General features: G+C 36.8%; 1 protein-coding gene across 1 annotated transcript in view; it reads right to left on the bottom strand.

The window, feature by feature from the left end:
- Window positions 1-710: 710 nt before the first annotated feature.
- PRKCE (protein kinase C epsilon) overlaps window positions 711-24068 on the bottom strand; it is a 287426-nt gene continuing 264068 nt past the window's right edge. The window contains exons 14-15 of the mRNA XM_053973801.1: window positions 22068-22214; window positions 711-3922 (exon numbers count right to left, since the gene is read on the bottom strand). Of these exons, the coding sequence (XP_053829776.1) occupies window positions 3776-3922; window positions 22068-22214 (294 nt within the window). The 3' untranslated portion in view covers window positions 711-3775. The remainder of the gene's footprint in view (window positions 3923-22067; window positions 22215-24068) is intronic.

Here is a 24068-nt window from a genome sequence, read left to right as displayed (position 1 = left end):
TGCAAAAGCTGCAATTTGAACAGAAACACAACTAAAATTTAATTTTTTTTTTTTTAAAGCTAGTTAGTATACCTACTATTTAGATATACTAACTGGAGATTGTTAACTGGATTTACTGCCAGAGTATGCTGATAGGTGATCTAGCAAAGTTAAGAATTTCAGACCATGGAACTGGAAAATACTTAAGGTGCAAACTGAAATATGATGAAATAATAAAATATTTCAGTCAATGTCATATTGACATATTAAGTTAATTAAATAATTTAATAAGCTCTATGACCCTTAACTAAATTAATGCATACTATTAATCCCTCTATTCAATACAATGCGAGACTAATGCAGTGCAATGTGTTTGTACTCCAAGTGCCCTACTGAAATGAGCTTTAACAACAGAGCTAAGCAGAATGCTGGGATCAGTCAGAACTCAGTGAACATGATGTAGCCAGTAAGCAGAAAAAATACGCAAACTCACCTGCATGGTGTTTTTGAAGCAAATGTTGTATTGCCCAAGAAAAATAGTGATCACATACTGTTACCTGTGATTTTCTTGGAGCTGAGGCTCTTGTTAGCAAATCCTTCCTTTGCAAAATGTCCTCTCCTAAAAGACAAGCTCACGAAATTTTGTACAACACATAACAGGAAAAATTCTCATCCTTCATCTTTCTTTCTTCCTCATTAGGAAATACTCAGGAAAACTTTGGGGAAAAAAATAAGATTTAACATCATTGTATTTATTAGGTTCCAAAACAATACACATTCACATCCTTTTGAATACAGTACATTTGGCACAGTAATAATGTTTACGATGAAATAACACTAATGAGTGGCAAGAGATTCAAATTACATCCATAAGAAAAAAATTCTGTACAAATAAATCCTCACAATAAAAAAAAACCCCTACCCCCATAACTGAATACATTTTATATTTAGCCAGAACTATTCTGCATATAATTTAAAAAGAGGTAATTTTTAAGCCTGTTTGGAGAGAATTATTTTTCACCCTTTGGAGAAAAATGTATTTCCATTTCTAAAGTCTGTTTGGGAGGAAAATCAAGAAACAATGTATTCTTTATAATTATTATTATGAATGATAATTTTGGCATTTTGCACTCATTTTACAAAGAAGGAACAGAAAAGATTCTACAGAATAGGCAGAAATGTAACAGAATGTCCTTTTTAAAGAGTTATCTTTAAAAAATGTTCAAGGTAACAGACAGACCTTCTGATGTAAACCCAAGGCAGAGGATCTAACTATTTATACAAAAGAAATATCTGCCCATGCAATAGTTTCTATCTCCTTCACTTTTCTCTTAGCATCCTACCCAACACTGCAGGCGCTGAGGCCCCTTGACATATGAACATTTGCTAATTATCTTCATGTTAGAAAGGGGAATACAGACTACATAGCTTGTGCACAACAGCTTTATGGGATGCTTTTATTCCTTCAGAATAAATGCTCAAAGTTCTGTGTAAAGGCCCCTTGTTGGACAAACAGTAATGCACAATCCCATAACTTGCCTTCCTAGCAGTCTACTCACCCATGGAAAAGAACGCCTTAGCATTGTGATCAGTTCTTGCCTGGATGTCAAAAGCTAACTGTGATGAGAAATAAACAGAGCCAGTGGCGAGACACAAATTGATGGGCAGCTCTACAATATATTTCTAAGAGAGAAAGAGATTTAAACATTGAGATGATGCAGTCATTAAGATGTTTCTGTGCTGGTACTCAGCTCCAGAAGCTAGTCTTTTCCCAGTACAAAAGATTACTGAAGATAAATTAAATTAAACTAAAGGCTTGATCCTTATTACACTTGTAGGCCAGACAACACATTAATTGATATATCATAATATTTAATATTTTGAAATAATCATAAGAATATATATAATAATTACACCTGAGTTTTAAAAACAAAACAAAATGGAACTGAATGGTGTCATCAGTAACAGGCTATGAGCAGCCAGACGCAAAACTGACACAAACTAACTCATCTGTTTGAGACTGAGATTATCTCTTAAAGCCAATGATTCACACTTTGTCCACCACGACTTGTAACATTCCTTTCTCTTTCCGAGCTCTATCGTGTCATAATAGAGTTGAAGAGAACTATACAAGAGATTTAGTATAGCTTAATATATGTCTACGTCTTTTATAACAAAAACCTCATCTTTCTGACAGTAACTTGAACCAATACACATACAAGAGTATTGCACATGGACATTATTATAATTATTCTTTCATAGACTAACATTTTAATAGTATGCCTGAACATGCAGCAGTTGATACCTCTATATTCAATGAATTCCACAGGCCTTGCAGCAAACACTATATACAAAATCTCACCTGTACAAAAGGCAAAAAAGCTTTAGTGCCACTTTGCCAATCACAAGTATATATATTTTTGTGCAGCTGGAAATCCATGTGCAACAATTAAAATGGATTCCAATGACCGCTCACTCAGTCCAGTAAAATATATAATAAAATGACCTCAGCGATACATGTACACAAAAAAAAAAAAAAAAGAAAAAAAAAGATTAAAACCAAAACCAAATCACAGGGTACTCCTGGAAATATAAGTACATAACACTGTTTGCATATCTACAGGAGGTAACTTCACATTAGTAATATTGTCCACATGAGTTACCATTTCAATTCATACACAAAAAAAAATCAATTTACAGCTTTCAATAATGTCAGTTTGTGAATGTTTGATCTTCAGTTTTTTAACACATCTCCACATAATGCATGTGTAGCCTTAGTTTGTGTCTTCTAAAAGCAGATTTCTCTTCAGATTTTAAGCATAAAACCCAACAAACACAGTAGTATTATGGTTTTGTAAAAGTGTGCAAAAGTAACACACTGCTGAGAAAATAAATATAAATAAGAAATTATTTACCAACTTAGCTACTATAGAAAAGGCAAATTTATAATGTTTATAATTAATTTTTAATGTAAAATTAACTGTAAACATTTGCAAGCTTGCCGTCACATTAATGGTTCATTTAAAAGGACATTAAATTTGGTAACATGGATAGTACACCCAATTGTCTGAAAAACAGTAAAATGGCTATATATAGCTGAGTTAAATTACTGTAGGCTTTTTATTCTTTAGCCCTTTAAAATCTATCCATGTTGCATCTGTTTCTTGCTTTAAGTAAAATTTCAGTTATCTTTTTGTCTCTTATTCCTAAGAGCTTCCTGTATGTTGTACGAGGAAGTTCACTGAAAGCCTTAATTGATGTGCTTCTTTTTCTGGACAATTTCATAGTTTGTACCTCTCCACAAAAAATTAATAATTGAGGATTATACCTCCATGAAGGCAGACTTTGCTTTCCAAAGAACATCTGAGTACAGATCTCACCATAACCACCACTGCAGAAGAAACAGTTCTCACCTTCTTAGCTTAATTATATATAATGATTACAGAACGTGGTCTGCTAAATTGCTTTCAATAGCATAGCTTCATTTCCTATGGAAAGATGCAATTTTGTCCTCTGGGATTTCCTATTCTTAGGAATAAAAGAAAAGTTGCAAATATATGGCAGTGTGTTACATCCACAATTTCTGATACAAAATTATTTTGCATTGCTTTGTGAGACAGAAATTAAGAGTGCTTTCAGGTCAGAAGATTAAAGGAAAAAAACAATAAATATATATTTTAACTTGGGATATGGGCTCAGGGTAAAAGAAGTAGCTCTTGATCTACTGAGTCTCAGTATTTGATGATCTCTTCAGAATCACTTCTTGTAGCATCATTCATGCGTCAGCCTAACGTTGCTATGGCAGTAGCTCTTCTCCAAAATAAGAGAACCCTTTAAATTCTTCTTGATTGATTTGTTTTATAATTGTCTCATCCACTAGTGTTAATACTGGTTCTTCTCGTGTAAAGTCTTGATCAAAGTTATTTACATCCCTTTTGGTTTTCTGAGAAGAAAAATATAAATAAGGTGAATGGTAAAACAGCACAATAAAATAAAAGATACTCTCCCTCCTCTCCAACCCCACCCCAAAAGGCTGAATTTTCTGGAATGACTGAAATAAAAGAGGAGCTACTTCACACAAATAATAACAGACATATGAGAGAAGCTACAGGAGCAAGAAGTATAAATGAGTTTAGGAGAGGCCACAGAAGCAGTACTGTAAATGAGGTCCCAGAGACTCATGGTCTCTGACAGGTGAAGGAAAAGCAGTATGATGATAAAGCAGAAAGCTGAGATTAGGACTAGTTTTAAAAAGGCTTTGGCGTAGTAGGTGGTATGGCTATTTCCTCTTGGGTTTGAACATAATCATATCTCATTTTAGAGTCACAGAGTGAACTGATTTAATTGATTCCCCCGAACACAGCCCAGTGTTTCAAATCTAATTAACCATTTCTTTATATTACTACAAGTCATATAGGCTACACTCATGCTTAAAAATCTGAGGTAAAGCTTCCAACAGCTCTCAGTCCAGAATCCTTGAGTTCAATGTTGGATTTCCTACTGCTGCCATATGTAATTGAGAACACCATGCAAAATGTGAAATCCTGTCTCCAGAGAAATCCACCTCAGAACTCTTCTTTATTTCAATGGCATCAGGATTTTCCCACCCAAGTCTAAAGGCACTCACTCCTTCAGCAAAGTGGGCCAACAAAGTGCAGCTGTGCATGTTCTAGGACAAGAGGAATTAAGAGAGACAGTCTTGGGGAGGCTGATTTGCTGTCCTCATGACACTCATGACAGTGACTATCTGTGACCACTTACTTGAAAAAAAAAACTACTCTAGGCTACAGCGGAAAATGTTCTCCATGGTCATTCCTTTGAACCTGCAGTGTTCACATTTTCCATGTTGGCAGCACATTTCAGGCATGTACAGGTTCAGGGAACTGGAACAAACCTTTTTCTTTATGCTGTCTCTTTTCTCTTTGTGTCATGGAAACTAGTAATTACCTGGGTGATCCTTAATGGAGGCACACTGACACATTGAAAATGAGCTTTGTGTTCCTCCTGCCCATGTCTGAGATTAAATGATACTGGAAATAGAACAGCTATTTGACTTGCAAAGTAAAACGATAAAATGAAAAAGTCATACATCAAAACATATTAATCTATTCAAAATGGGATATATGCCACCTTTCAATGTAGGTAAACTTTTCTATAACATATATATATATATATAATGTATTTTATTCATCAGCTCTACTAAGACAATAACACTTTTCTTTCTCCCAGTTGTAAAGTAGTCACAGCAACCTTCACCTACACTGTTTGTAAGAACTTTACAGATATAGGGAAAGAAAGGTCTGTGTAAATGCAAGAGACTGTCACTTGTAAACCAAGTACTTTCTAAGTGCAGATAAACAAAAATCCACAATCTCTACCTGTAGAATTCCATTAAAAGGAAAGGGATATGGGCTTAACAAACATATATATATATATATTTATTTATATTGTTTACATTTGAAATATTTACTTTGTACATAAAGACCAGACATGAAATGTATGTGACTCATGTAACTCCGAATTCTATAAGAGGTATGAGGGACATGGCTTTGGACTTTATGAGGGTTTTTTTGAAGTAATTTGGCAAAACCTGCAAAATAAGAATGAAATTCCATCTTAATTTTTAAAAGCATTACATTGCAACTGTGTCTACATTCCTCTTGTTCTCCATGTCCTACCATAGTATTTTCACACACTCACACAATTAATTTGCCACAGGAATACTCACTAAAGCAGAAGAAAGTAAGTGAGTATTTGCAGAAAGTAGAATTCAAATTCAGAACTGTAGTTATATACAAAAGAAATGTGACTACCCTCACACGTTTACTATCTATCAAGGACAAATAAACTCTCAAGTAGCTGAAAACAAATAGAATATATATTATTTTCAGGTTTTCATATTGAACATATTTGTGAAAAGTATTATTTCCTTGCTTAAGTTAAAAGAGTAAAATGACAAATTCCTCAAAGCTGTCAGGGGCAATTAATTCCCCATAGCTACTTATTCCAGAAATCACTAAGACTTGTGAAGGTGTTGGACAAAAAGGAGCACAGAAGAGTACATATAAAAAAGGGTCCCAACATTGGTGTATATAAATGCTATTGATTAAAAATAACTGTGCTGCCAGTAGGGAATCCCAAACACTTCTGAAACAACAAGCAAAGGTATTTGCTTAGATTTAAAAGCCTATTGTGTCTTAAAATATGACTTCAAGACCAAAGAAGGAAAGAGAAGGTTTTACTTTCTCTGATTTATACACAATTCCATGTAGTTTTGGCAGTATAGGTATAAATCATCCAATTTATTAACAGGACAAGAAAGGAGCAATCTACGATTGCAAGGATACGCTAACAGGTCTCTAATTAACCAACTGATTAAGTGAGATTAAACAAATCATAGGGAACAAAAGTGAGTGGATTAAGCCAAGGCAGCACTCATAACAAGTGCTTCTTTTCAACTGAAAGATTTATTTGAGAAGCCCTCCTTAGCAACTTAGGCACTTTCTTCCTGAAGCTATGACTATTTTGCAAGACTCCATTTGCTAAGACAAAACAGGTCTGGTCACATTTCTGCTACTACTGCTATTTTAATGTACTTGCACTGTGAATACTCTGTAGGCCAAGAGCATGAACCATCCCACAGTTGCATCATGAGGGCTCAGGATGAAGGTATGAAGGGCTGTGCCTCTCTCCTAGCAGAGAAACTGAGAAAAGAAGGAAGATCTGCAAGGTAAGGAGAATATATGAAAGAAACAGAGTGCAGCTATTATCTGACTTTGAACATTAAAAAATAATGAAGATAAAAGAAAAAATGTTTAGATTGGCTGCTAAATGTATAATTTAAAATGCAGTAATTATATGGGTGGGATTCTGTTTATTTAGCCTGCAGCTCCTAAGACTCTGGGACACATTATTTTAAACTTTTCCAACTTTTTTCCAGGTTAGACTCTTCAATTTCAGATGACTGAGGAAACTACACTACTAGGAAAGAAGAACATCCAGAACTACAGCTGTCCTGCTAAATACACATAAATTCCATTAGGTTTCACATGCTCCTTTTTTTTTCTCTCTAGACTACCCAAGCATCTTGTATTTAGCTACACCAGAGCAGGAGCACAGCAGCTACCCAAAAGCTCCCAGCAGTAGGTGCCCAACTTCACACTGCACTGGCAATGACCAAAAATGACATAATTCCAACTCTAAATCTCGTCAGAATGATGGCTGCTCCACCAGCAGAAAATCTCTGGTACTGAGAAGGAATAGCGACCACCTCTCGTGCAGGACACGTGCCGGCCACTCGATCTTTTGTTTTTCCCAGCAGTGTTAATGGTGACCTTCAGAGGTCACTGAGCAGTGACTGTGTGACTTAGGAGACACGATCTGATTAGATGTAAAACTTGAATATTTACTAAACCCATATGACTACCAGCCATCAAGGATGACAATTTTTAAGTCAAAATAATGTTTTATTCTATTCAACAAGATAAAGATATCAGAAGCTATAAAAGGCTATCTCTTGATAAAACACCATTTAATCAGCTTTTGTAGTTGGACAATTTTGGACAAAGAGCTAATGGGTTTTTTGAGTCAAAATGCTTTTTTTATTCTCAGATTTCTTCACATATTTATTAAAAGATGCTGTTAATAAGCACACATTAAACTGTGGTTTTCTGAATTCTTTTTTGTTTTTACTGCCATTTCAATACAACATTCAATTTCTACCTGCAGTTACAAACTCAAGCTTAAGAAAACCCCGCTAAAATCTGCTTATTAAGCATTTCAATCTTGAAGATTACCAACCTTGTCTGTCAGTGATTATTGAATGACTTTATATGAATTTCGACAGTGAAAAAATAAATTTAAGATTATGTTCTTATCACTGAGAATACATTCAGAAAGTTAAAACTTGCCATTCCTTCCATTAATTACATGAAGCAAATGTGAATGATGGGAGCCTTTGGTATTGAAAAGCCACAGAAATCCTTGCAAGAAGGCACCTGACAGAGGGTGCTCCAAACCAGGGAATTCAGCAAAGCTTGGACAACTCATCAGATGTGTCATGAGGCCAAGAGGCTCAGTAGACTCTCTTCTGTGTAATAAAGATTAAATTAATTCTCCAGTTTGGAGTCATTAAAAAGTCTCTCTCTTTAGTCTGTTACTTATTTTTATTTAATTTGCAGAAAATCACTGAAACCCTTTCAAGTCCACTGAAAGCTCAACAGCTCCCATAACTGTGCTAGCATTGTCCAGCAGCTTCAAAGGCTACTCAGAGAAGGTAAAAAACAGATGGAGGTGATGGCTAGGAAACAACACTGCCACAAAAGACTGGGTTTTGTGTTTTAGTCTGATTGTCCTACAAATTCACAATATGCTGTTTAAATATAACTATAGGAGGCTGCTGAAGCTTTTGGTGTGCAGCTCCAGAGGGACATGCAGCAAGAGTCACACTTTCTCATATGTATTGGTATCACTTAATTTTATCCAGAATTTTGCTTCAGTGAGTAATAAGTGATTCCCATGTTTGACACAGTATCATCAAGAAGAAATTCTTCGATCAGGATCATAAAAGCTCAAACATTTTGTATTTACCTCATAGCTGATAAGATTTTTAGATTATATTTATCAGCACAAAGGGAAACTCAGACATCAAACCAGCTGATTTGAAGCACAAGGGTATGTGGCTAACCTCACACATCACCATCCTCTCACTCACCTCTCCTTATTATGATAACAAAAACCACAGCACAGGCAGAGATCACTATGCACCACTGATTGGATCTCTTTTTGTAGAGATGTAGAAGTTTCTAAATATTTGAGACCAACTATAATGACCACTTTCTTTTGTGCATAACTTATGCTATTTATAAATAAATTTAGTATGAATATTTTAAAGGAAATGGGCTAAGAAGCACAACACTTCAGGCCTGTCTTTCAGTTTATCTTCAGGATGCCCCTTCACAGTATTTGCACGTCCTGAGAATCTGTATCAGCATTAGAAGTATTTCCCAGCTTGTCTGATTTCAGAAGGTAGGAAATACATGTTATCAAAATAACTTTATAAGTCAATACATATTCTCAGCATGTTAATTGCTCTATTAGCACATGGAAGAGTGACAACACACTTGCCATGAGCTGTAATATATTCAACTGAAGTTTATGATGATAAGAAGGCTTTTGAATCCAAGTAGCTTTTTAAAGTAAATAACATTCATTACTTCCAAGCAGAGGGTGAGATTTCATTCTCCTAGACAATGCTTTCATTAGAGGTAAAGGACACTACATTAAGTGAAAGTAGTGGGAAAGCCCCCCCCCCCCCAATAAAGATGTTAATGGATAATGAAACAGTATTTTGAAAAGCATGTCAACCTATACAGTCCATACTTTAATCTGTTATGGAAGTACACATATATTTAATAAACACCAAGCAAATTCACAAAATGATGGATTTTAAAAGGGGTCATTTGTGATACACTAAACTGAAACAACATTTATATTGAAATGGTAATCCCTTTCTTAGGAGTGTGAAATGGGTCAACTAGAAAGGAGGAATAACCCAAATGATTAGGGGCATAAACATTTAATGACTCCATGGTCAGAATGTCAGCCTTTGTATTTCACTTTTACACAGACTTCCTCAAAACCAGAGCCTCCCAAAACCACCACCACAAAACAAAAAGGTAAACAAAATCAAAGTTCTGCAGGTTCCCTGACAACCAGCTTGTGTTCATGGTCTGAGCAATAAACCTTTCTCAGCAGTCCCTGTGAACCTGTTGTCCTCTATGGCCCTACTTGGGTATACTCATCACCCTGAGTACCCAGCACTAAAGTTACACACAGTAAAATGCTATGTGTATAGCAAACCTTTGTTCATAGCCTGATTGCTATACCACAACAGTTATTTCTGCACAGAACTTGGATGGAGATAGATTCCACAGGAGCTTTAGGGGAGCTCAGCACCAGCTTTCCATCCCTGGTTAGTCCTTTGCTCTCAAAATCCATCGTGTTCCTCTTCTCAGGGCTTGCTTCAATTAGGAGTCAATTGTGACACAGAGCTATTGCACATTAGCCATGCTATGGTAGAATACATGCATTTTTTGAAGGGAAAAAAATGTAGGGAGAGTGCCAACTTCTGAAATCCTAAACTACATCTTCCCTTTAAGGTAGGCTTCTTTGAGGGAAGTAACCTCATGAGAAACAATTTTATATTTCTTCTTGGGAAGGGGAGGAAAGACAAGAAGAGAAAGTAATGGAACTACCATATGAAATTACCCTTCACCCGCACAATGTGATTTCTATTGCAAACCTTACAATCTACTCTGCAGGGCAGATTTTATATGTGTGTCTCTCTAATTCACATTATAGTGGCAAGCTTCCATTGATATCCTCAACTACTCTAAGGCCATAATCAGCCATGTCATCTCCCATCTCACATCCTGGGACATATCCAAGATCAGCCCATTTTCAGTTGTGTTCTCCTGAAACTGCATTTTTACCACTGTCATAGCAGAGTGACAGGAATCAGGGCTGATGCATCTGTGACAATGTGCTGAACCACCTGCTGGTGAGTCCTCAAATACACCTGTAGAAGCCTTTTGACCTTCCTGATCCCTAGCACTTTGGCACAAAGGACTATCCAGACAATGGAGCTGACTTGCAAAGCGGAGGAAAAACTGAGGCAGGTTGGTAAGGCTAGGGCACGTATTCCCAGAATTTCAGTGGCTTCCAGGAGACATCTGCAAAATCACTGAGAAAGTTATCCAAATATAAATTAACTGTGCACTGAGGTGTTTGACCAGATATGTCCCAAAAAAGATCAATAGATTCACTTTACTTTCCATTCTTTAAGCAATCACAAAGACATGGAATAAATTAAGGAGACTGTGATGTTAGTAAATCGATGAATGATGTAATGAAATATTTCAAGACACTCTATGTATCCTGAATAAATACTGACTTTCCAGCATTTTATTTTGCTTACAGTCACCTACACATTTCTTTACAGAAAAGTACCGCATTATGGAAGCCTTCCTAATGATGACATGAAATTATATAGTAGTATCTTGTGATTCTGAGCCCTCCTCTACCAATGAGTATTGACATGTACATTGTGAGGCTGGATGCAAAAAAAAAAAAATCACAGCTTGAAAGGTGTGACAACACCTATAGTGGGAGCAAAATATTCCAAGACTCAGTTACACATTAAAATAGTTTGCATTACAGGCCATACAGTAGAAATGCTACGCAGTTTTTGGCAAGAATACCTACATTTCTGGAAATTTATGCTCTTTGATACTCTAGCTAATTAGTTTGACATGGATGATGCATATGACAGGCTTTCATACAGCAAAATGGTATAACAGGTTTTACCTAAGACAAAAGGAGAAAGCTACACAATGATAGTTTACTGCTAAGACCATGGAATTGTTAGAGATTATATTTTTAAGTATAATGATTATTTTTAAGCCTCTACATAGACAGAGCAAAATAAAGACATATGTAACTTAAGAAAGCAGGTGAGGATGCTGCCTTTTCTTTTTTTTTCTTTTTTTTTTTTTTTTAACTAATACACATACTGATCATACGCTAAATAAAAGGCATCGCAGGGCTATGCATGAATGCCTATTACTTCTGCATCTCAATACGTCTTCTTTCCACCTTTCTTCCAGACCCTGTAACTGCCTTTTTTGGAACACAGTTTTATTCATAGAGCACAGCATGACATAGCAGAGTTTGTAGTGACATGACTTTAATTCTTCGTTTTGCTACTGATTTGCTTTGAGCTTGAGTAATTTTCTCTTCATCATTCATCTATTTTTCTTCCTATTTTTGTTCTCCTATAGGTGGGCTGTGATGTGTCTATCATTGTCTACAATCTCCTGACTGTCTTTCACTTATGTGGCTTTTTGCACAGTGGGAACCCCATCTTGCTGGGAATTAGAGCTGCTTATGCAGACACGACAGCAAAAATTCAATCACTCTTTCTTCTTGCTCTTGTCAAATATAATCACAGTCTTCCAAAGAGTCATGGGCAGTCATGGTCTTCAAATCCTTCTCTTCCGTAGTCCAGAATTAAGCTAAGAGAACTGCTGTTCTGTAGGTCCTTCACAAATGTGAATATGGCATGCAAGGAACACGATCTGTGCTTAAGGTTTTTTGCAAGTGTTTAGCTGAGTGCTCCTCTCATCCCGCAGGATTTAAGCATGTGACTTCTGGAGCATGCTGTTCAGAGGACCAGTACAAGGTCTGTGCCTCCACAGCAACAAAATCCCTTGTACCAACACAGCAGCATAACAAGAGGAAAGCAGCAGCTAATGAAGTGCTAGGGTTCCTCACCATGTAAAGGTGCCTTCCCCGTCCTACTACTGTAGATAAGTAGCTACACATCAGCTGCTTCAGTCCTCCCTCTGCCTAGCAGTGCATATGTCAAAGGAATTAAGTTTTGCACTAGTATGCTGAGCTGTGAATACACACACTGACAAAATTTGTTCTACCCATTTTGGGTGAACACCCTAGTAAGACCTAATTCTTGCATTTGCATGGCGTACTGCTAGCACAGAAAGTTCTGCACGAGAAATAAACCGAAAGCCAAAGCTCTTTTTATACTCAATGTTTACTGGGCTCCAGCTGGGATGGGACTAATCAGAAAAGGCCAGCCTTCAATGAGTCTTGACTTTTTTTTTATAAATTCCACCTTCTGATAAAGAGCCAGATGCTACTGCTTCTTAATCACCACTGGCTTTTACCGACTTCAGAAACACGTCCAACCCAGAAATATTATATATTATCTACATTAATATAAAAATAAAATATTTCTGTGTGAATTCTTGAGAATGTACATAAGAATGCGAGTGAAAAGAATAAGATTATTTCACTTAATGGTTTAGATAACTTCATGAAAATGGCACTGGAGATTAAAGCAGTCAGAAATTGCAACAGAATTTGTGTTTTTCTGGGGAAGCCCAAAAGGAAAGCAGGTACACTCTAGTTGCTTATCACTCTATTCCAAAGGGCACCACTCAACAATGTACACTTAAGAGATGGTTATATGGACTTAATTATCCAGGATGAAAATATTTTAGTGCTATAAAACCAGGACTTAACAAAATCAAACAAATACTTATGGATCCCCAGTACAGAATCAAAAGAAGCATAATAAAAGTTGTTTAATTTATAAATATTTGGGAACCTGCAGTGCTGGGAAGTAGCTTTCAAACTTCTGTAATTCTAATGTTATAATAATCACATCCAAAAAACAGCTGCTGAAGGCACTGATGCTGAAGATAATTTTAAAAACCTCAAAATCAGACAAATTGAAAGAGAAATTCTAGGAAAACAAAACCTTGTACATTCAAAAAAAGCCAACACTGAAATCCCTTAAAAATACCAGTTCACTTCTGATTTCTCTAAGCTGTACATAGGCTCCCCAAAAGCTATGTACTTACATCTTGAGCAAACTTAGAGGCTGCACAAAGTGCCAAGCTAGTTGAAGCTTTGAAAACCAATGTCTTTTACTTTGTTGAGGGAAGAGGCAGGAGTGGTCCAGACTTCTCTGTCCTGCCCAGCCACTGGACCAATTGGTCTGAGCTATGCTGCAGGTGTAACTATGGTACTATTTGTTGTTCACAGCTGCCTACAGCAAGCTCAGCTGAGATGCTTCATTGCCTGAAAACAACCAATGCTTCTCAATCAGCAGCCACCTGGCTAACACTCAAACCCAGCAGCAGCAAAGTGTAACTTCTAGAACCATCCGAAACTCAATATTTTGATTCATGATACCCTGTGACAGGGGCAGCATGCAGGAAAAGTGTAGGAGTTCCACCATTATGACTGTCAGTAATAAAAAGTCTGTCTCAAAGTCCACATCCATTTTTCTTTTGTTATTTTAAAGGATGCATGTTAACCATTTTGACAGTCTACCCCATTTCTGAACTTTCTTTTAATATCAATATTAATCAACGTGGTATCACTCTCAGAAGAAAGCCCACTGTTTTCCTATGCCTGAAATGTCTGCAGCAAGTGGGAAATACATCATGTTCAATGTATAATAATGGTACATGAGGGTCTGAGGTCTCAAGATCACTCCCCAGTGTCTAAGCAGTAACACTTCATGCAAAGGCATGCAGTATAGCCCCTTGCGTGCCCATCTGCTAAATGCTCATTGCCATGCACTGATGACTGAATGGAAATATATTATGAAACTGAAGGGACACCTCAAGGTTATTAGGCCTAAAAGTGGACCTACCTTGACATTTTCCCCATATTGAAGGCCTTACCTTAAAGAGGGACATTCACACTGAAGCAAACTTGAAAAGAGAGAACATTTACACAAAAAGAAATTTACTTGGCCTGTAATTTCCTATGTTCCTTCTGGTGCTACTGAATGATACTGCATTTTACAGGATTTCTTCCCCACAGCGTAAAGGCAAAGTCATAATTCTTCATGGATGCTTATACAATCTATTGTCACAAAAAAGTAGAGGTGTGCCAAAGAACCCCCACCAAAACAGCATCATGACTTCCCAACACTAGGTTAAAAATCCCTCATTAAAAAGTAAAAAAAAACTTTGCCTGTTATCATTCATGTATGAAAATGAATCTGCACTTATAGAACTTATGTTTCAGGTTAACATACTGGAAAGTTTTCTCCAGAAATGTGGTCCCTCTTTAAGGATTCCAGCCGTATTTCACAGTAAGCAGATGGTTGCTGCAGCAATTTGAACACACACCTCTCTAGTTGAAGGCATTTTTTGGGAGCCATTCAGTGCAGCACCTACCCACGGGGCAGGTCTGCCTGTTTGCCTGTGCAAACAGCCCAGCTGACTCTCCAGAGGTGCTGATTTGTATTTGCTACTTATTACCCAGCTTCCAAACACTGTGGGCATCCAGCTTCTCATTCAGTCATAGGCAAAGGATTGCCAAAATTTTGCCAGTTTTTCACTCATTCAGGGGAGGGGGAAAAGAAAATTCACGGTGCTCAGTGACTCCAGTTGTAACCCACAATCATTGGCTACGACTAGAATTTCATATTTGGGAATGGCTTTATTTCAAACCTTTGCTGCAGTGCAAAACTGAAAGAGGACACATTGCTGGCATCCTTAAGTCAAGACTTAACAAGGAGTTCAGGTTCACAAAGGAAACTGCATACAGACAATGTGGCTCAGATAGTGATAACGAAGGGGGGAGGGACTTCGATAATGGTTTATCATTATCTTAGAGTTACTGGAGCTGAGAAAGGTGTAATTTGAGGCTGAGAGGAAATCTGCTAACACTGAGGTCTGGTATAGCATAAGAACACTCTTCCAAGGGAAGTCCTAAGCATTCAGTCAATTTAAAAGCCGGCTGATCTTTAGCACTTGTTTTCTTGACATTTCTCAGTTGTATTTTTTCACCGGCCCTTAACTTTGCCTGTGATTACAACACAGGGGTACTTGAAGTGAGAAAAGATTAGGTGATGCAGCCTGGACCACATCATGAGTTTCTAGAAAATCTTGTGGAGGAACTTATATATCTTGCAATTTTTGGGTCTCTGGTTGTAGCTGCTAGATCAACTCTCTACCCTAAGAAGTCAGAACTTAAGAAGGAACATACAATTATTCAGAATATATTCTCAGTGATGTAACAATAGAAATTGAAGAGGCTGCAAAATGAAGGAAGTCATATTAGATGAACAGGTCAGCAGCAGCTGTTGCTCCATAGTGCAAGATACAATTCTGCAATAGACTATCCCATTCATTTTTTCTCTAATGCTCTTGAGGAAAGTGAACTTTTAGAATGGAAAACCAAAAAATGATGAGTGCATTGAGAAAATTAAAACAATGCATTGTTCTGTGAAAGCTGCATATTGACAGTGAATCATTGTAACATGATTATTTTGTTAACTTCATCTCTGTAAAGCCACACTATGAATGGATTGCCGCAGGCACTGATAAAGCCATTACTGATGAAACTTTGGCTTAATTGCTAGAAAGAAATACATATGGCAAACATCTGCTTAACCAGGCTTTGTATTACCCCCTCACTGAGAGTTCTTCAGCTTTTTCATGTTGAGGACATCTTAGGCAATGTCTCAAATTTTCCTAACCCTGACATTGACAACAGGGTAGATAAAAGAGGCAAGTCTGTCTCTTGGCATGCACTTTTGCAAAGGTTGACAGTGAAAATTCAGTTTGGAAGGACAGGAGTGTGCATATAGTGAGACTGTCCTTGCTGCACAGTGCCTAAGAGCTTCCTCTGTATCACAGCTCCTTGCAGCACATGGAGCCACCATGACCAAGAAACACGAAAGTGATTTTACTCTGCTGGTCTAATTCTACAAAAATCAAAAAGAAAGCCCTCAGAGGACTGGAGCACATCTCCTATGAGGAAGGGCAAAGAGAGTTGGGGCTATTAAGTCTGGAGAAGAGAAGCCTCCAGGGAGACCCTATATTATGGGCTTTCAATACTCAAAGGGGGCTTAAAAGAAGAAGAGAGCAAACTTTTTAGTAGGGCCTGTTGCCATAGGACAGGGGGTAATGGTTTTAAACTGAAAGAGGGTAGATTTAAACTAGATATAAGAAAGAAATTGCTTACAATGAGAACAGTGAAACATTGAACAGGTTGCTCAGATTGGTGAGAGATGCCCCATTCCTGGGAACATTCAAGGACAGCCTGGACATAGCTCTGAGCACCTGATATGGTTGATTAGGCTTGCTGCAGAGGGATTGGACTAGATGACTTTTAAAAAAGTCCTTTCCAACCCACACTATTCTATGATTCTATTAAATTGATGCTCACTGACTTCAGCCAAATGAGTAACAAATTTTGGCAGTGATTTTCCTTCACCCCTGGCAAGAGGGACTGTGATACTGCACACCTTTTTGCCACTTGTGCACTTGTTTCTGGGCTTTTTTGCTGGCTGATTTTGCTGGCATGTCAGCAGGCCACAGGTTTACTCTGGAAAACTTTCAGCTGGCCAGCTGTGCTGTCAGAAACAGCACAACTATAATAATATAAAATTAATCAATACACATTAAAGCTGAAGTAGTAATCTGTTTCAATTACTGTTTTTAATGCATAGTTTGTATTTGGTATGGATAGACAGAATCATCCCATCATGCCACCAAGAAGGATCTCACTTATCACCACATCAATAACTTAGGTAAGAAATCGATCTGCTGCACCATTGTTTTAATTTTTAAGATGGCAAATGCAGTTTGAAAGTGGAAATAAGCAACTCAACCAAGCCAGGAATATAGCCATGGAAACAAAGAAAGATGGGGAGCAGAGAATCACTGAATGTGATCAAGGTTTTTGTGGTTCTTAAGCAATAAATTATGTTGCAAACCATAGCCTGGCCCTATGGCTACTGATCATGGAAATTTCATATTCCAAAAACAATGAAATTATAGGAAGAATACATGCAAAAAAAAATCACAACAGAGGAATAAAATGCCTCAAAGGATTTTCTGTCTCACAACAGTTGCTCTGGAGAAAAAGGTATTTGTCTGCATGAAAATGGTACTTATTACATGTGCAATTACATATTCACAACTGCATTCAGGGATGAATAATATTATCCAGGAATGTTCATGACAGGCTGTGAAGCTCTAAGAATTAGGTTTTAAGAACAGTATAAATGATCTTCAAAAGACACTGCAAGGTCACTGGAGCTTATATGTAACCAGTATCTGCTGTCTAGCTGCTCAAAAGTTTGCTTGATTTCTAATGTACATGCTCCAGAGCTATGACTTTTTTTTTTACACTAGCTTAACATTTAGAATAGCTCAACATGGAACAAACTCTCAGTATAGTAAACCACTATATTTATTTATTATATATTTATTATACCACAGTATATTTATTTATTTATTTATTCATATACACACACATATGTAAAATTAATTTTACCACTGAAAAGCCTCATGATCCTAGATTTATGGGAGGAAGAGTTGGCAGATAACATGCATCACAGGACTGAGCTCCAGTGCATTTTATCCCCTCTATAGTCAATTCCATGTCATTAACTGCAGAAGCAAAGACCCTTCACAGCAGGTTTCAGAGCCACCAAATCTGCTTCCACAGTCCCTACCTAGGACAGCCTAGGGTGGCACTTCTGTCACTGTTCAGCAATCTAAACCTTAGCTATTTGTATGAGTTCTGAATAGCTGAGTCCTCAGCTGTTTGTGTGCCCTGTTCAGCGCACTCTTACAAGCTTTCAAAAAAACATAGTCAGATTTTCAAAATCCTTTTGGTAATTTTCACTCTAATGCTGGACACAGGAAGAAATTTCAGCTTCCAAAGCATCATTAGAATAATCAAATAATGTACAAGCTAGAAAGAGATTAATGGTGTTTTCTGGTATAATAAGGAACATAATTACATCCATCCACTGTGTGAAAGAGATAAAAAAAAACCAAACAAACAAACGAACAACAAAAACCTTTAAAAGTTGCTAATAAATAGCCATGCAGTTTTTTTTTCCAAGCTCAGTTGAAGAATTCAGACTTAAGGCTGGCAGCACTGAAGTGACATACCCAAACCATGGAGAAGCACAGCCTGACAGTACCATGTAATATAGCTCCTCAGAAAATTTATTATGGAAGTGAAAGGATGGTAGGTAACAGAAAAGCAAGCCAGCTGTGATAATCAAGGAACTTGTGTGTTTTGAGGAGAGTGAAGCAGAACAGAAGCAAGGCTTTTTCCACAATAACACCTCCATGACCTCCCTTGGCAGATTATTCCATTGTCTGATGGGACCTCAGTGTTTGATCATTTGCCCTAATGACTTTACTGGTTTAGTGTCATCACTTTACATTGCCTGGAGTTCATTTGAACACATTTCATGTATTGTTTTATTTTGGAAGTGTTTATGACATAATCATAAATATTCCCCCCTTAGTCATCTTACTGGTTGGTCAGAAAATAGAAGACTACCTGTGTAAATATATGCATTCTTGTATGTGCATGCAAAACTCAATTTAAATGCACAGATGACTATAGATGCATTGTATACTTTTTTCCCAACACATATGTACCCTCACATATCACATGCAAGAATGCCTATTTTCTGACTAATAATCTGGCCTCTCTTTTCATAGAACTTTTCACAGAACTAGGCCCTCCTCAACACAAGATTAAAATATTTTTTTACTCCTCTCTTAACATTAAAGTCACTTTTAGATAATCAAAAGCCCTTTATTAATACTAAGAGATGTTAAAAATCATAAAACATACCAAACACAGGCATTAGTTATGTTTTTTCCATAGTTATTCCACTGCTATGGAACAGTTGTGTTTGTTAATCTGAATCAATGAATCTCAATGCTACACTCACAACTGAATTTAGAGAAGAACTCTCTATGAAGATTTTAAAGTAGATCATATTTCATTAGTGTTCACCTTCTTCCCTCTTCTCACAATTTTTCAAAGTGAGTGCAATCTGGTCTAGCTTGGCAAGTATACAAAACTACCTTTATAGCACTTGAAATTTACTGCCCTAAATTTCTTTGCCATTTCTGAAGTTGAATAATTAATAATTATATTTCATTTGCGTGAACTTTTTCTTCAGCCTAGATCTCTATCACATTTTACTTTTCAAGTAATACATCACTCAGTTTTAAGAGGACAAATTAAAATTTTTAGTATGACCTTGCTCAAAGATTGCTATACAACAATAAAATCCAAACAACTGTAAAATTTATACACTTGGCACAAAATAGCTGATGGATCATAAACATGGATCATAAATATATAAAGTATGCTCAAAGTTATCAGTAAAAGCTGATAGGACCCAGTCACTGGGGAAGATACATTAGAGAGAGCAGACTGAGAAAACGAAAATAATAAGAGATGCCTGTAACATAGAGTACATATTATCTGAATTCACTACTATTAAAAAAAAAAAAAAGAGTTCAGAAAAAAATCCAAGCATACAGAACTACTAGACTGCAGGAATCAAAACTGATAGAATAAAGAAAGTTGGTAGATACAATATAGAAATAATTAGTATGAAAATGCGACATTAGAGAAGTAGCCTGAAGAAGTGAAAATAAGGATGTATAAAATCACTGTAATAATTATTAAGGAGCAAAGAGCTGTCCTAAAATTATACAAATTTCAGACTACTCTGAAATAATCTGCAATTACCACTGAAACTGAACGATTCAATTAAAATACCATTCAAGAAAGCAGAAAAGAGAAAAGGAACAGAAATTAATGAAATAGGATTGGCTTTACAATGTAATAGCAGTGAAATAATTACCAGAAAGAGAAAGAAATCCCACTGAGAAGGCAGAAGGCATTTATATCAGCAAAGAATAAAAACACCTGATATATGAAATGCCTCCTGACTTTTAAGGACTGCCATAGTGGGAGTACTTACAAAAATAATAAAAGCCTCATAAAAATACCTATTGTCAAAGGGACCGTGCATCTTGATCATGAAAGGAAAACAGCCAATAAACAGACTAGATGAAAGGAAACTGGAAATTAGATGGAGGCATAAAGTGAAAATAATTCTGCAATAGCTCATCATGACTTAAAACCAAAATTCTGACAAATATTGAGCAAAGCAACAAAAATTATGATGAGATGAAAGGCCAAATTTTTGTGAAAACAAGAAAAGATCTACACAAATGCAACTCAGCTGAACACAGACTTTGTCCAAGTGCAGCTATCTGAGAGCTGTAACCTGACTGGAAAACAGCCACAGTACTAAATAGGCTTCAGAAAGGTACTAAAGGAGTTAATTTGGGGTTTGCACTTCCTGCAGCAGCGCCGAGGCTTGTACATCAGTTGCAACCTTGCCACACCTCCAGAGCAGAGCTGGGCAGCAGGGTAAGGGACTGGCTGCACCCCCAGGAGTGGGGCTGGCTCAGGCCAGCTCCGCCTGCACACGGGGCATTATAAGGCTTCCATTCCCCAATACATTAAGAAAACCTTCCTCATGTGGCAACATTGTACCTTACTCCTAGAAAGGCATTCATAAGGGCTTTCACTCACAACTGTCAATCCCTTTGGGCTTTTTCTGCACAGCTAGAGAGAGACAGAGAGAGATTTCCTCAAGAGTGGACTCAGAGGAGCTGCCTCAGGCTCCTGCTCTGGACGGTCAGCCCTGCTTTCACCATCTACACAAGGAACTTGGGGAAATGCATCTCACTGAACTCAAAGTAAAGACATTACATGTGACATACAGCAATTCTTCAAAAACAATGGGGATTTCTTCACCTCTGAATTTAATTCAGGATTCAGAGTAGAGACCTAAGGTTTTTATTTTGCTAATTTGTTTTGCTTTTTGGGTTTTTTAATATCTTTGTAAATTATCTAAATAAAGAAACAAACAAGTACCTTGACCATATTCACAGGCAAATCAAACACTGTAATTAGGAATGTGCGAAATCAAAAGATGCAAATCAGTCTTAGAGGATTTATCATAAAATTAGCCTCTTGCAGTGTGTAAGCACAAAAGTAACCGCATGCATTCTGTGACATTTGGTTAATTGTAAGTATTTTCATCCAGAGAAAAACCTGATTAAAATAATTTTTGCATGGCTTTCATACTTTCTGAAGATGGGGCTGTTCTTTTGTTACTTTAAAGTAGAAATACTTGGTTATTTTCCAGAAAAATATTAGTACATAAATTTATATAATCATAATGTGTGTTTCTTTCCCCCAAGAAGCTGTTTTTTCAAGTTTCTTCATTTAAAATATTATACCTTACAAATTCTTGTCTGTGTTTTACTACAAAATCCAGTGGCTGTCAGCAACGCAGAACTGTAAAGAGTTCACACAGGAAGTATAGACAGTATATATCAACTGAAATAATCTTTTCTGGCTATGGTATGTTTGAGAACACAGAATATAATTAAAACAGTGCCTTGAACTTTCCATGGTTTATGAGGATGAACATGAACATTTTTCTGTGAACATTAGATTTACTCCCGACACTTACCTTGACAGAAAGAATGACAAAGAAATCTTCTCAGTGCTATTTATATGTTACTATTTCAGCCCTCAAAATACTGCATCAGGAAATCTCATTTCTCAGAAAAGCCAACAAGTAGGATTCCCAAACCAAGTTTTCTCTGAATGTTATACAAACTGTTACTTACAATCCGAGGTTTGAAGGGTGGCTTGATTTTCCTTTGTTCTAGAAGAACCCAGTCAATTTCCTTGAAAAATGGATGCTGCTTAATTGCATCTTCCCCATTTTGTGACGCCACACAGCCAAGTCGCTTGTTGGGATTTTTTGTCATGAACTACAGGGTGGAGAGGGAGAGGAGAGAAAAATTAAAACATTAATGGTGATACCTGGAAATCATTTGCCACTCAATTACATGCTGCAATTCTTAAATTTTTTAGAGACAGTCTTCTTTCAGAAGGTTATTTCTTCTGGCCCTCCATATTTCAGAGGTTTCAGCCAAACCATAAGATTCAGAGACTCCAAACTGTAAATTTACTGCAGAAAACTCTTTCAGTTTATTGTTGAGGCTTCTTCATTTCATCTGACTGGGTGTGCTAAAGGACTAGATTCTCTTTCAGCATGTCTACTTTGAGTTTTAGCCAAAAATACTAAAGGAAAGAAAGACAATCTTAAACCCTCCAGAGACAGAGTGATCAGTACCTGCAGAAAGCTTCCCTTGAGAATGGGAAGTTATGTCATGTCCTTCATGACATGCACATTCTCTTTTAGTACATGATTAGTGTCAGCGACTGGAGCTAACTGGTCTCCTCTAGTGTGGTAATTTATAAACTTCTTATGTTTAAACCATTACTATTCCTGTCAGGAAAAAGCTGCACAAGTGGTGTAAGACATTGATATCAACTGATGGCAGCTCACAATACTTTACCTGATTTTTCTCTGTTATTTTTTCCTTCTTTTATTAGCAATTGCTCTACTTATTTCCAAACTTATGTGGACACAGAATCCTTACAATTCAAGTAGGAATGAATGCTGTTCTTGTAAACACAAACACATTATAGAATTAGCTCAATAGCTTTGCTATTAATTCATATTCAGCCATTATATAACATTTTTAAGTTTAGAAGAAGTGTACAAAGTAAACAAAATCTAATAATTGGTCAGTGCCTTTTCAACCTATGTATCACATTAGACTATACTTCTGTTAAAAAAAAGTAGAAAAAAGAAATGACTGTAACGCATATCCTTGCTTTGGTACTCCAGTTATTAGATAAGTAGCTACTTAATCCCTTAGAATGGTTTTAGATATCTAGATCAACCATCCACAGAAGAATATCCTTGCTGTCATTTTAAAGGTATAACATAGATCAGCAAGGCAATTCTGTCATACACACACCGTTCTGAAGATGATCCTCCACTTTGGTCTTGAGCTCAACTGCTCTGCAAGTTCTTTTGCAAGTGGGCAAGTCATATCTAAACTACAGACAATATTTTCTATGAGCAGGAGAAATAAAGGTTTTGAAAGGATTACCGTACTTTGGTGAGGTCTCTAGAAAAACCACAAAATGCATTCCTACATTCCTCTGCTTTATTTCATCTCCAGGACTGGAGCAAGCAGGCCAGGAACCAGCAGCCACATGTATTGCAGAAACAGAGCATGGAAACTACAGGATGCACTTTTTGTACCATATAATCCAGGTATCAAAGAAGTAAAATATGATCCTAGTATCTGCCATGCTTTATCTTTGTTTTAAACTGGAGACAGGGAAAGCATCTGGACATGTAACTTTTTAAGAAGCCCAGGACCTGACAATATGACTAGATAGTCCAGTACAGTTTAGTGCTGTACTTCACAAATGTCATGAAACTGTGAAATGGATGATGAAAGAGAATGTATTTTAAGAATGAATACTTAAACAAAAATATCATATGCATATATGAAGAAAAAATAAAAAACTTCTAAAGCAGACATTTAATTGCATTAATTTAATCTCTTTTTATTTGTGAAGTAAAAGCTGACATTTATTCCCTGTTTATCACCAGCATCAACATTGATGCAACTGTCAGGACAGACACAGCTGTTAACTGCACTCTGCTGAAGAAATGGAGCTGACAGCCATAGCCATAAACCTTTTCATGGCTAAGGCAGAACCTCCTTTTCTGAAAGAAGAAGCCTTTTAGGATCAGCATT

This window comes from Vidua macroura, chromosome 3 (assembly GCF_024509145.1).
Source record: "Vidua macroura isolate BioBank_ID:100142 chromosome 3, ASM2450914v1, whole genome shotgun sequence".
In the NCBI taxonomy this organism is placed as follows: Eukaryota; Metazoa; Chordata; class Aves; order Passeriformes; family Viduidae; genus Vidua; species Vidua macroura.
This window is presented reverse-complemented; position numbering and strand designations above follow the sequence as displayed.